Source organism: Dipodomys merriami, unplaced genomic scaffold (genome assembly GCF_024711535.1).
Source record: "Dipodomys merriami isolate MVZ:Mamm:240054 unplaced genomic scaffold, mDipMer1.0.p SCAF_7, whole genome shotgun sequence".
Lineage (NCBI taxonomy): Eukaryota > Metazoa > Chordata > Mammalia > Rodentia > Heteromyidae > Dipodomys > Dipodomys merriami.
In genome coordinates, this window is record NW_027206290.1 from 59,143,823 (window position 1) to 59,158,885 (window position 15,063).

General features: G+C 37.4%; 1 protein-coding gene across 5 annotated transcripts in view; it reads left to right on the forward strand.

Moving 5' to 3' along the window:
• The window catches only part of Sel1l2 (SEL1L2 adaptor subunit of SYVN1 ubiquitin ligase), a 79,607-nt gene that overhangs the window by 43,597 nt on the left and 20,947 nt on the right, over positions 1-15,063 (forward strand). For 3 of the 5 annotated variants that reach the window (XM_070007686.1, XM_070007689.1, XM_070007690.1), the window contains exons 6-12: positions 1,052-1,105; positions 1,677-1,736; positions 1,827-1,908; positions 3,382-3,536; positions 4,408-4,464; positions 11,020-11,088; positions 12,718-12,795. In XM_070007686.1, the coding sequence (XP_069863787.1) occupies positions 1,052-1,105; positions 1,677-1,736; positions 1,827-1,908; positions 3,382-3,536; positions 4,408-4,464; positions 11,020-11,088; positions 12,718-12,795 (555 nt within the window). The remainder of the gene's footprint in view (positions 1-1,051; positions 1,106-1,676; positions 1,737-1,826; positions 1,909-3,381; positions 3,537-4,407; positions 4,465-11,019; positions 11,089-12,717; positions 12,796-15,063) is intronic. The other 2 variants (XM_070007688.1, XM_070007687.1) reach the window with 2 other exon arrangements.

Here is a 15,063-nt window from a genome sequence, read left to right on the forward strand (position 1 = left end):
TACTAGATATTGCAAATAAGGGAAACCATGGGACCTATGTTTCTTTGGGCCTGGCTTACTTCACTTAATATAATTTTTTCCAAACCTTTCCATTTCCTAACAAATGGGGAAATGTCATTCTTTCTGATGGAGGCATAGAATTCCATTGTGTATATATACCACATTTTCTTGATCCATTCATCTACTGAGGGGCATCTGGGTTGGTTCCATATCTTAGCTATGGTAAATAATGCTGCAATAAACATAGTTGTGCTGGTAGCTTTAGTGTGGTCTTGTTTGTAAACATTTGGGTAAATGCCCAAAAGTGGGATTGCTGGATCATAGGGGAGATCTATGTGAAGTCTTTTGAGGAACCTCCATACTGCTTTCCAAAGTGGTTGAACAAGTTTACATTCCCACCAACAATGAAGTAAGGTTCCTTTCTGTCCACATCCCCTCCAGCATCTGTTGTTGTTAGAGTTCTTGATTTTTGCTGTTCTAACTGGAGTGAGGTGATATCTCAATGTTGTTTTGATTTGCATTTCTTTTATGGCTAGGGATGTTGAACATTTCTTCATGTGTCTATTGGCCATCCTTCTTTCTTCTTCAGAGAAGCTTCTCTTTAAAAGACTTTCTATTCTTTCAACTTGTTCAGGGATTAGACTGTAACAGTTTATTCAATGTGTTTCTTACTGCTTGAATATTTTGCACCAATCCTATTTCATTTAAAAACATGAATAAAATATTCAAATGTAGTTTGTAAGATATTGCAGGTAAAAAACTGTTTCTAAGTAAGTAAAATACATAATGACCACTGGTTTAAAATGTTTTATTATTATTCATTCTAAAGTACAGTAAGAATTAGCTCATCTTCATATATATTATATAATTCTTCCACCATTGTGACCTTTCCCAAATTCTCACAGCTTTAACAAAAGAATTTTGTTGGAACTTAACAAATAAATTAACAATACAAATTATCATGGATCAGACCTTTCAAATATTCCTTATCATAGGTAAGAACTGTGAAGCCAATGACATATCTAGCTATATGTTTTCATTTGTACTTTAGGCTTTAGGATTTTTGTCTTCTTATGGAATAGGAATGGAATACGATCAAGCCAAGGTAAAGTCAATTCTATTATCTTTTGGGGGGAATAAAACATTTGTTTATTTAAATTTATTTATTTGAATCAGATATATTCTTTTGTTGTTTTTGTTTCGAGACAAGATCTCACAAGATAGGATAAGCTAGACTAAAACCTGTAATCCTCTTGTCTCAGCCTCCCAAATGCTAAGATTACTGGCATGTGCCACCATGCCTGGGCAGAATCTATTGTTTAGGGGACTTACTTTATTGTTAGAAGCATCCAATCAACAGAGAAATTTAACATTTTTCTACTAGGAGTTTCTTAAAGTCTCATATTTTACATTCATAGCTAAAGGCAGATAGTATCTACTTTCTAGGGATTTTATGATAATAAAATGAATGGAAATATCATGCATAATTCCCTTATTAAAAATTCCACAGTCTTAATAATAATGCCATTCTTGATAAATAGCACCCATCTTAAAAGAGAAATTTGAAATTTATTTTGAAGTAGCTAAAGATTCATTGCTAGAGTAGGAGTGAAAATTAGTGGTTGACTTGAGTTCCTAACTTGAAAACAATATAATTTTGCTTTATTTTTGTTTAGGCATTGATATATTATACCTTTGGAAGTGCTGGAGGAAGCATGATGTCCCAGATGATTCTGGTTTGTAAATTAAATATTCTTGAGTCAAGTAGAAATATTATAAATACAATATTGTCTGAATGTTAACAATATGTATTCTTGTGTTTTTAGGGGTACCGGTATTTATCAGGAATCAATGTTCTACAAAATTGTGAAGTTGCTCTAAATCATTACAAGAAAGTAGCAGATTATAGTGAGTAATCCCCATAATTTATTTTAAGGGAAACAGACATGAGGTTGGGGCTGTAGCTCAATGGTAAAGCACTTTTCTAACACAAAAACCTGAGTTCCATTCCCTATCACTGCAAAAAACCCAGACTGATTAAACAACCTTAACCAATCAATACTAATCAACATAAATTTATGAAAGTACTATAGATTTCTATGCTCTTAGCATCTGCTAATACATTTCTTTTAATCATTGTGGTGTTTCAGCTTTCTGAGACACTTCAAAAATGATTGTATTCATCTTTTATTTTTTATTAATCTATCTCCAAACACTTCTGTTTTACATATTTTTGTGATGTTCATTGTTTAAATAAAAAATTTAAATGCAAAAAAACTTTAAATGCAACACCAATAAATATTAAGCATTTACTCCAAACCTCATATTTACAATGTAAAATGGCTGTTAAAAGTACTTAATGAAATAAACACAGACACATACATTGGAGATATCTACCACTGCATCCAAGTAAATTCAAGCAATTACTATTCTAATACCTTATGCTTCGTCTCCAAAACACACAACATGAGACTAATCTATGTTTCCTGGAATCCTTTCTTCTTTCTCTTTCTTTCATTCCTTCCTTCCCTCCTTCCTTCACACCTTCCCTCATTCCCCTCTTCCTCCCTCTATCTCTTTCTTTGCTTTGTTTTCTTTCTTTTTTTCTCTCTCTCTGTCTTTTCTTTTAAAATCTGGAAGCACTTTATCACCTGAGCTTTGTCCCCAGTCTTGCCTAGAATCACTTTCAAATTTGTATGTAACATTTCAGCTGTGACAGCACAGAAGCAGAATCTATACTAGAGTTTAAAATAAAAATCTTCCAAGAAATGAATAAGGCAAAGCCTATTTGGTTAATTTCTGGATTTAGAATAACACTTAAATCTAGAAATGAACCATATCTTTGCCACAACTGGAATCTGAGAAAAGAAAGGGAAAAAATAAATTACTTTTGAATTTGAGATGCTATATATATAAATAACAAGATCATTTTATATGCTTAATAAAATTGGAATTACTATGTATAATATTTTAAACTGCATACTTTGTTAAATTCTAGCATGTTTATCTTCATATTTATTTCCAGACTATCTATAAGCAATAACTAAGGAACAGTTATTCTTCTTATATTGTATTACCAGTTCCCGAAAATGTCGGCACAGATGGAATTAGCCGTTTCTAAAATCTCTTTTCTTGAGCCTCCTTGACCAATTTATTCAGAAGAGTTCACTATATGTTGATAATGCTTCTGTGAATTGAAAAGAATAGCTAGGTTTTTTGAACTTTTGAAAGAATAAAAATTTCTTTTTCCCATGGGTTTTCACTGTCAGCCACATTTTACCACAATTTTAGGAGACTAAGTTCAACTGTTTTCTCTAAGTTGACTGTTATCCCTTTCAGGTTATGTTTTCTAACTCTTTTCTGGGTTGTTTCTATTCACAGTTGCTGACAAGTTGGAAAAAAGTGAAGGTATTCCAGTGGAAAAAGTGAGACTCACTGAGAGGCCTGAAAATTTGAGTTCTAACAGTGAGATTTTGGATTGGGACATATACCAATACTATAAATTTTTGGCAGAAAGAGGAGATGTTCAGATACAAGTAATGTATTCAGAAGAGTCTGAATTCTTAAAACAAGCAAATTACAAGGGACTTGGTTCTCTGAATTCTGGAGGGATTAGCAATGCCCCCAAATTGAATGGAAAAGGGAGGGAAGAGGCACTTTCTCCTCTTTGCCTTATTTCTGTTTTATCCCCTATCACTTGCCTATGTGGAGAATCAGTTGCCATATTAAGATTTGGGTTTTTTTTCCATTTCTTCCTAAAAAATATTTTTTAAAGCCTAGGTTTTAATTATAAGGAGGAAAAAAAGCACCATCCAATATTGTCTTTGATATATATGAAATCATACAAGGATCTAGAAATACTATCTTGGGGAATGGGGCAGTATTTGTGTGACCTTTGCCAAGCCAAGAGCTAAGTCCCCTAGGTTCATGTGCCCATGATTGTTCTATACCCAGCAGCTAACGTCCTGCTACTGAGGAAGCCATCTGCCCAATAGCAACTAATTTTCTAATGAAAAATATAGTCAGGAATGTTTGCCAGCTTTTTTCTTTCCTTTTGGTCCTGGGGCTTGAACTTCTGGGCCTAGACACTTTCCCTGAGCTTGTGTACTCAAGACTACTGCTCTACCACTCAAGCCACAGCTCCATTTCATTTTTTTTGTGTGTGTGGTTAATTGGAGATAAGAGCTTCACAGACTTTTCTACCCAGGCTGGCTTCAAACTACAATACTCATTCAGCCTCCTACATAACTAGGATTATAGGCATGAGCCACCTATGCCCAGCTTCCAGCTTTTTTTTCAAAATCCACCAATTGCCTCAAACTGGATTAACATGCTATAGTTAATCAACACCAAGTAAATTTAAATTAATATTGTACTAAAATCATTTTTAAAAATCATTGCTCCTAGGTATCTCTTGGACAATTACATCTTATTGGGAGGAAAGGTCTAGATCAAGATTACTATGTAAGTCAACCTCAAAATTTAGTCATATAGTGTGGAGAGGAAAATGGTGAGGGAGGGAGACTGGGAACAGTGAAAAAGGAAACCAGGGATAGGTAGAAGTATTGCCAAGGACAGCCCATCGCTACCTCCCTGCTTTCTTGCTTCTGAGGAAGAAGGAAACTCACCAAGTGGAGAACTTTCCTACCTGCCTTCAAGTACAAAATTGCAGGAGCTTCTAAGGGAACCATTGGGGCAGGGAGAACCCACACTTGGGCATAACTACTCCCACACACTGTAAGGGTATGGTTAGGTTGGAAAAACACCCCCAACCCACAGGCCTTAAATATTCCCCTCCTTCCAGGTCAGCTGAATAAAAGTCCACCTGGGAAGTTTCTGCTAAGGAACAACTCCATTCCCATTTGGCTAGATCAGGGAACATATTTTTTTTCCACTCACAGATGTTGTTCTAATCACTCAAGCCGCACCTCCAGTGCGGAGATTCTTTTCATTGCAATTAACAACACATCAAACAGCTTTTACATTTACAAAACTTCCTTTCCTTTTCTTAGCCATAAAGCATCTCAGTAAAGTTAGAGGATTCATTAACCATTCACATTTATAGTAGAGAGAAACGGCCAAATAAACAGTGAAATACCAGAGTCATAGGATAAACTTTTATGTAGATTCTAATTGTGGGTTCAAGGGTCTCGTCACTACAGACCAGGGGTTATCTCTAGGGTTCTTTTAATTTTTGTGCTGGTATAACAGGAGCTTGAACTCAAGGCTTCAAAGCTCTTGCTAAGCTTTCTTCCTCAAGGCTGTCGCTCTACCATTTGAGCCACAGAACTACTTCTAGCCTTTTGCTGGTTAAGTGGAGATATGAGTCTCTTAGAGTTGTATACTTGGACTGGCTTTGAACACTGATCCTTAGCCTTCCAAGTAGCTAGGATTATAGGTGTAAGCCTTCCGTGTCTGGCTCCCTGAGTTTCCTTTTAAAAGATGATTTTGCAGTTCCTATCATGTTCTAGAAGCTCATTGTCTCAAAGAACACAAACTCTGTTTCAACAAAATCCCAATGACAGTGATGGAAACTTTATAGGGCTGTTGCATAAAAAAGTGACCTGTTAATATTTTTCATTTGATTTTATCTTATGAATATTTCTGTGGTATCCAGTTTTCTGTTTTATGTGAGATAGAGAAAACATCAAGTAAATGCTAAAGTTAATTTCATAAAGTGTGATTAGAAATAAGGAGCAATTTCAATAAGCATATGCAGCTCAAGATAGCTCAACTGAAGGTTTTTAGGTAGTTAAAAAAATCACTAATCATATGAGATGATCTTCTTAAATGAGAATTTCCAAATTAATATTATTTCAGTGTTAGAAATTAACCTGCTAAGGGGTCTTCATTTGATTGGGTGTCAAAGCACCCAAACATGAGCTGTATGGATGACATGCCAATCTTGGTACAATATGATACCTCCTCCAAGTCTGGTACTTCCAATCAGCCCTACTCGCTATGAACACCAGAGGAGCTTCCAGAGGTACCTTGGATTAGGGCGAAGGACTAGCCAGGGTGGTAGTGAAGGGTTTCAGGGATGTTCATGGCAATGCTTAGGCATTGCTGGGCATCACTAGGTCCCCAGCCAGTCAGGTTCCAGACGCTCATTTGCAGAGGTTTCATGGTAAGTGTTTCCAAAACGAGAAGCAGAGGCTATTAGAGGTAAGGTAAATTGCTTCAAGAGCCATAACTGAGAAGTAAGTTAGGAATTAGAATTTGAACTCCAGTATTCAGCATTCAAACTTGTGCTCTTTCTATTAAACTGTATTTCCTTTCAGCCTCACCCTTCCATACAGGCTCTAAAATCTGCCTCCTTGTTTATAAAAAACCAACAAGCAAGAGCATGATCAATCAGGGCCCTTTCATCTATAACGATTTGATAGTGGGTTAGGGCTCTTGCTCCTCTCGTCCAGATATCTCAAGAAAACAATTTTAATTCTGGAACAATGTTTGAGGCAATCTCAAGCTGGTCCTTTCTGCTTCCCTCAACTTAAAGAAGTTGTCCTGAGACTACAGTCAAAAAATGTCAAATGGATTGGCTTGTGATTAGTTTAGTCTACACAACTAACCATTTCCTAGTTTAGATGACTTGAAGCAATAGCCACTTGATTTCCTGGTTTGGGCATGTCAACAATATTGGGAAGGCTCTGCTGAACAGGGTCTGGGCCAGGCTCAATGAAGCCTAGTTAGGTTTGCTCATTCATCTGCACTTAAATGGAGCATTTGCCAAAGCAATCTAGTTTGTGAGGGCATTGGTGATGGAATGATTTGTGACAAGTAGGATGACTGGAGCATCTCTTCCTCCAGCCAAGCAGCCTAGTTTTATACATGGCAATCAAAGGGAGTCTTGAGGTCCAGCTGAGCACTCCAAGTCACTTCTGTCACATTGTTTTGGCCAAAAATCATCACAGGCCAGGAAGAATGAAGAGATGGAGAAGTCAGTTTCTCATGGTGGACGAAGCAGGTCTACTGAGGTCACTGTTTACAAGTTACCATTGCTATCTATGTGGCAGCACAGACCACAGGGAAAAGGGAAAAGGAAAGGATGTGATCCAGATCTAGCCTTCATCTTTTAGATCTCACCCCTCAGGGAGGATATTGTAACTCCCCACATTATTGTCTTTATTGTCTGTATCCCCACAATGCATTGGATGCCCTAGTCTCTCATGCTCACTACTATGTGTCTTGTTTATGAGTACCTGGCACATCCCAGGTTCTCAGTAAGAGTCTTTGAACGAACATATGCTAGCATGGTAAACATTATATATTGCTTTGTAGCCAGAAACCACCACTTCAATCATATGCTGTTTCAGTCCACCAAAGAAATAAGGCTCTTTTAAGATGTGGTAAACTCCAAGACAATATTTTATCTGATCATATAAGAATCACCAATAGAGCAAAATCCTAGCAATTCAAGATAGACCTATTCTCCCATGTTGTACTCTTACTCTGCAGTTTGCCATTAAAAGGTAATTTTAGAAATCTTCACTATAAACATCATATTAGTCATCAGACTAATAATAAAATACCAGCGTTACAGGACACTTAAGGGTTACATAGTATCATTCCAGGGAATCTTAAAGGGATATAATGAAATTTACAACGGAAATAAATCAGCATTTGACCAATTGAAAATTTTTTTAAGTGAAATGTGATGATGCAGTTTTCTGCACAGCAAATTAAATACCAAAATATCCAGAAATAACTATCTGGCCTTTTTCTCTTCTCCTCACTGGGTGAATCTCTCATGCATTGCCATTACAGGCAACATTTTTACCCAAACCCTGACTAATTCCTTAATTACTGAAAAGTATTGTATGTGCTTTTCTTGATTACATTATCTTGAATTTTCTACACACATAAATTTTCATTTCATTTGCATTTCTAAATATATACAGGCTCAGAATGAGTTGGATTAGGAAAGGGCAGGATATTTGGGTATATAAATATTAAAGTGGATAAAGCAGAATTAAATGAAACCTGACAGAGGAAGAGGAATAATATCAAATATACAAAGACAACTGCTTTATTACAGTGGATAAAGCAGAATTAAACTATACCTGATAGAAGAAGAGGAATAATATCTAATATATAAAGACAACTGCTTTATCTACACTGCCACCAATTAAAATGAAAGCTAATCTCATCCATTTTTTCAGGATGATTTACAGAGCCTAAGATAAAAGAAAGTGCTCATAAGAGTTTTTAGAATAATACATTTTCTTGGCATGTCATTTTAGAGGACATATTACAAACTGATTAAACTGGGATTTTCATAAACCAATGAAAAACCATACTCATGTGAGGGGGGGAGTTAAAATAATAAAACTTCCCTTAATGCATGGAACAGGCTACCTTTATTTAATGTTCTACTAAGAAAGAAAAAAACTGCTAATATTAACTTACATTATAGCATGTCATTGGTAGTTACAAGTATCCTGCTTAAAATGAGAGAGGGGAATCTTGGCACCAGTGGCTCATGACTCAAGTGATACAGCTCTAGCCTTGAGCAAAAAGCGCTTCGGGGCAGTACCCGGGCTCTGAGTTCAAGCCCTAGGATGGACACAAATAAAAGAGAGATAGGAAGGAGGGAAGAAGAGAAAGAGAACTGTATATCTTAGATTTAGTGAAATGTAGCACTGCATCCACATGAAAGATGGGTGGATAAATACATGCTTGATTTTTATTCTCAATAACTACAATTTGATCTGAAAGGTCCAATAAAGATGAATATCCAGGTCACTTTTTTGATTCATAAACATTCATCCATCCATTCATTCATTCTTGAAATATTATGTGAATACTTAATATTAAGCATTTAACTCTGCTAAAGTAGAAGAGAATCCAAAATAATCTCACAAGTCAGTGGAAGACTGCCATAACAGACAGGCCAGAATGCCCTGAAAGTACAGACAAAAAGAATCTGAGTGAGGACAAAAAACTCTGAATGTAATGGAAGTTGCATAAATACCACACTAGGGAAGGGACATATTCAGCTCTGGTGTACAGAGATATTTAAAAATTTACAACAATACTACCCTGAGTATGTAAATGTGAGACATTCAGAAGGAGGGTTTTTATTTTGTCATATTAATGTTCTCTAACTTGGCAAATCATATACTGCTGTTGTAACTTTCTCCTATTCAACTAAAACTTAGAATGGTCTAGACATTTTAGCTTCGAGACTCCCTAATGTACATAAAACTGCAACAGCTTCTGTTTCCTTCCAACTAAAATAAAACTCCTTAGACTAGTTTTTAAAGCTAATGCTCCTCTTTTTTGCATTGTAGCTTTTGGGTATTCTGCTTTGGTAACTAAATTAATTTCAGTTTCCTGGACACAGCCTTGAAAGTCCCATCTCTGTTCCCTTGCTTGTGATACTGCCCTGATTTGCACTGATCTCTGTGATTGATGACTTATCTCCATCATTTGTGAGGCCTCTCACTTTAGCCTACCTCTTTATACCATGGACAACAAGTGTCAAGGGTATGGGAACTACAATCAGGAAGCTTCTGGGACTTGAATTGGTTGCATGTTTCTGAGTGTCCTTAAACAAGATCAGATATTACAAAGATGGTGACATTGTGAGTATTCAAAAAAGAAAAAAAGTCCTATAAACACTCCAAAGAAAACAAGGCATGGGCTGGGAATGTGGCTTAGTGGTAGAGTGCTTGCCTAGCATGCATGAAGCCTGGGGTTCAATTCCTCAGTACCATGTAAACAGAAAAAGGCCCACATGGTATTGTGGCTCAAGTGGTAGAGTGCTGGCCTTGAGCAAAAGAAGCTCATGCAAAGAGCGTAGGCCCTGAGTCTCAGCCCCAGGACTGGCAAAAAAAAATTGTAAAAAGAAAACCAGTCATAATTTCTAATTAATTTCCTGTTAATCATAATTTCTAATTTCCTGTTAATTAATACCCTTCTCTTTGGGGCATTCATTTTATCCTATCACTTACAGTCTTATAGTTATCAACATATATTCCTTTCTCCTCAGCACCATTGTCAAAGAGCAAATGTAGGAACCATCTTCTTGTTCCTCTGTGAATCATCTATAATACATCTATAACATACTACCAACAAGCATAGAGCAGACTTTCAGAATAGAAAAATGAAGAATGGGAGAGATGGATAAATAGATGCATGATATAATTTGTAATTGTTCACATGACAGCCTGACCTCAGTAACACGGGAATGGCTTTCAAATAAGAGGGCAACATTTCAGGGATGAATTCCCATATGAAAGATCTACATACCTACATACCTTCCTTAAACTGTATTTTCTCCTTGAGTAGTAAATCCTCTTCAGTTAACCTAGCTTAGAATTTAAAGAACAAAAGAGTTTTGTCCTAAAGTGTAACTTTGGAGAGTGTTTCCAAGTTGTCTTCCTGGAGTTGATCCTTATTTTATTACTCCATTTAGTTTCTGATGGATTTTCTAGAAGATCAGGGTGAGGCCTAGACAATGTAGCAGCAAGAGACAAAGTCAGCTCTTACATATCTTAGACTTGTTATATGACTTTGTGTTATAAATTAGATGAAGTCAGAGGTTTTGCCCAACTCCTATTTTATTTAGAAGAAATTGAAAGTTCTTTGCAGGTTTCACCGGGCAGTCAGGTGTGTTTGTTCTTACCCTGTTACATAAACATTAGGACTTTGCTAACTGTAGTAAAAGTAAATATACAGTGTTAACAGAGAAGCCCACTGTTTCAAAATAATAGGCTATTTAACTGAAACCAAGGTTCCTCTCTCCCTACAAATCCTTATGTCTATCTTGCATATCCAAGTGGTAGAAATAAGTGTTCACATTCTAAAATTGTGTGTGTGATCTGTAAATATACATATACTCCCACTCTTCAGGTTTTTGGTTTAAATAGTACTTGGAATCATGCCTTGAACAAAGTAGGTATTTTGTAGATATTTTTGAATGCATATTGAAAGAATAAAGTTTGATTCAATAAGTCATTTCATAGAATTAACTTGTGACTGGCAATAATGCTATTTCTTTCTTTTTCTCTCCAGAAAGCATTATACTATTTCTTAAAGGCAGCAAAGGCTGGGAGTGCAAATGCCATGGCATTTATAGGAAAGGTACATGTTTAAGTTGATCAATACTTTTCATTTCTTAAAGACCTAATAGGCTAAGGATATAGCTCAAAGGCAGAGCTGTTTGCTTAGCATATCTGAGGCCTTGAGTTCACACACACACACACACACACACACACACACACACACACACACACACACAGAGGGTGGGGGAGGAAAGGAAAGGAAGGAGAAAAAGAACAAGGGAAAAAAGAAGGAAGAGGAAGCACCTAAGAATGGTACCAGCTGATTGAATTCAGCATGTGGTATGACAAGTCCATAGGCCTGGTTCATAGTAGCAGCTCAAGAGGCATTTGGTACAAACTGGATGGTATTCTTTTTTTGTTAGTCGTGGAGCTTGAACTTAGGGTCTAGGTACTGCTCCTGAGCTTTTTCACTCAAGGCTAGCACTCTAGCACTTTGACCATGGCACCACTTCTGGTTTTCTGGTAGTTAACTAGAGATAAGAGTCTCATGGACTTTCCTGCCTGGGCTAGCATCCGACAGCAATCCTCATATCTCAGCTTCCTGAGTAGCTAGGATTATAGGCATGAGCCACTGGTGCCCAGTAGAGTCATATTCTTGAGATGACAAGTTGGAAGAAGTCCCACATAGCATCAGGCTGGGTCAGAGACACAAAAGCAACCTTGTAAGCACCTCTGCATTGTACTGATAAACTGGCAAGTTGAATTGAAACTCGTTTGTATAATTTTTTAAAAAGAAAGAAAGAAGCCAGGGGCCAGTGGCTCACACCTGTAATCCTAGCTACTCAGAAGACTGAGATCTAAGGATTATGGTTAGAAGCCAGCTCAAGCAGGAAAGTCCGTGAGAATCTTATTTCCAATTAATCACCAAAAAGCTAGTGGCCAGTCCCTGAATTCAAGCCTCAGGACCAACATGGGGAAAAAAAGATGAAAAAGAAAGAGAGAAAGACAGACAGATAGACAGATAGACAGACAAACAGACAGACAGACAGAGACAGAGACAGAGACAGAGAAAATGCACCTGGCCCAGGCTCCTCTACTAGGTAAATCTATGAGCTCGTGAACCACCCCAGCTCAGAACAGGAAATCCAGGTTATTTGATCATTGAAGACTGATACAGGTCTCGGACCAACCAAGGGTCTCTTCCTTACACTCCTGGGAAAAGAAACAGCTCTGTTCTTTCCAAGGTTTTTCTTATGCCTCCTCTAAAATAATGTCCTCTGAGGCCTTTAGAGAAAGATGCTCTCTGTCCTTCTGAGTCCACTCTCTCCTCATTCCAGTGTTGCCCTTGACCCTCTGCAATCAAGTTGCCTTAGTAACCATGGGGGTGAGACCCCAGCTTTCACAGGTGCTACATCAAATAATGTAGTCACCGGAAACATGAGAAAACAAATGGGGTCCATTTCTTGGACAAGATCATTCTGAGCTATATGAAGTAGAGGGTACCCTTAGTTGTGTTTTTTTTTTTTAATTCATGGGGTTTTATTTTTTAACTGAGGTAAAATTCACATAACTTAAAAGTATTTCAATGTATACTTAGGTGAGAAGTGCTACATTCACCATGTTTCCCGCTTGTTACCTCTAGTTTTAAATTATTTTCATACCATCAAATTCTTGTGTTTATACGTCCTTTTCATTTGTTTTTCTCTAGATGTATTTAGAAGGGAATGCGGCAGCACCACAAAACAATGCTACTGCCTTCAAATATTTTTCCATGGCAGCTGATAAGGTATGTCTTCACATCACTGCTCTAAATACACACAAACACACACCAATTGGTTTTTATTACATGTAACTGCTACTCAAGAATTAACTTCAATATCCCAAGTCCAGATAGTGGGCCTGTAGGAATTTTATATCCTGGAGAAATATCCTTGAACATGAAACACTAGGTTGGAGTGAGAGAGCTAGGACTTGCCTTCTTGATAATAAAGAAAGGATGGCGACTTATGCTGCCCTCACAGGGGCGGGCAGAAGTCCAGACAGAAGCTCAGCTGTCTTCTCTGTGCGGTAGATGAAGCCATCTAGCCTAGGAACAAAAACTAAAATAGATGAGGACAGAGGAAGGGAAAACTCAATCAATAGCCACAGTAAGCTCAGGACAAACAAAACCAAGAAATGTCGATTTTTCTCCTCTGTAGTATCCTACCCAAAAGCCAGAGCTCCTCTAGCCCAGGAAGGAAGTTGTCAAATTAGATGGTCAGGGCAAGATATAGATATAGATATAGATTGCTGTGGAGACAGAGTTAAATTCTAGTTAAATTCTAGCTCTGCAACTTATTGTGTGACCATAGACTTAGTTGACCTTTCTGTGTTTTCACTTCTTTATCTATAAAATGGGAATGTAAGATTTACTGGATAGTGTCACGTCAGGCAGAATTTAAGGAGTTAATAAGTGCCTTATGTTGTGAAATACTTAAAACTCTAAACACAGGAAATCCTTGTATATCAGCTGTGATTGTTTGAAGTCTGAGATCAGTGAGATACAGTGACTTCGAAGATTCAGTTACTTTGAGATAAGAGTCTCATGGACTTTCTTGCCCAGGCTGGCTTTGAACTGTGATCTTCAGACCTCAGCTTCCTGAATAGCTAGGATTACAGGGGTGAGCCACAGGCACCCAGCAAGAGAACCTCAATCTTGAGATGTTAAATTGGGAGTCTTTATTAGAAAGCCAGCAACTGCAGATGGACTCCTGTCTCAAAGACCTACAACCCAAAATGTAGCTTGCACAAAGCTTTTAAAGACACATACCCCATGTTTGGGATGGAGACCCAACCCAACAAAAGCAGACCATATAGAGGAATACTTGGGGGCAAGCAAAGCAAACCATATAGGAAAAGAATCAAGGATAAGCATTCTCTATAGCAAAGCTTTCCTGGGGCCAAACATAATGACATCTGCATTTTAAAGAACAGCCTATCTCAGCTCTAGGCATTTCAGAGCTGGGTGGAAAGCCTCTATCACCCAGCAAGACACCAAGATGGCTGTGAGAACAAAATGATATTACTTAGACCCAGTATCCTTATTTCAGTATCTGTACTAAATATATACAGATTTGCTTTGTTATTATTCCTTAAGCAAAATAGAGCAATGCTATTTATACAGCATTCACTATTATATTAGGTATTATAAGTTATCTATAGTTAGGAGGATGTACATCGATTATATGTATATCCTATGCCATTCTACATAAGAGACTGGAGTATTTTGGCACTCTACTTTGGAAATCTTGGGGCTGGTCCCCTCAAGACACCAAGGGACAACTATGACTTGCCTCCATTGTTGAAATCTTTGCCTTTTGTTCCTAAGTTCAGAGGCTGGTATCTGTCAGACAAGGGTCAGTAGATTTACTCTGAAAAAAAGTGTTTTTGCCAGTCTTGGGACTTGAACTCGGGGACTGGGCACTGTCTTTGAACCTCTTTGTGTTCAAGGCTAGTGCTCTACTACTTGAGCCACACACCACTTTTGCATTTTTCTGAGTGGTTTATTGGAATAAGATTTTCGTGGACTTTCATACCCAGTCTGGCTTTGAACCACAATCCTCAGATCTCAGCTTCCTGAGTAGTTAGGATTACAGGCATGAGCAATGGGCGCCCAGCCTACTCTGAAACTCTCATATCATAAAATACATTCTCATCCCAACATCCATCAGTTTAATCTTGGCAAGTTGCCCTGGTAAATGTTCTATTCCCATATAGCAGGACGCATTTCGTTGCATTATAATTTTATAATGCAATGCCGACAGTAAAGATGTGTTTAAATCAAGATTATTCTTCACTGTTCTCAGTTTTTAAAAGCCTATATGCACTGCTTTAGTAGCCTATTTACAAAGGATGAGAAGCTCAGCTTGTAGCTGCTGTTCTTATGGTGTAAATTACTGAGAAAGCTAGTACTGGACTTCTCTCCCTTGTAATTTTACGAAATTGTTGCTCAGCAAGACAGTTTAATGGAGTCCCATTATATTAGAAGGACAACCAGGGAGAACAGATTGAAAAA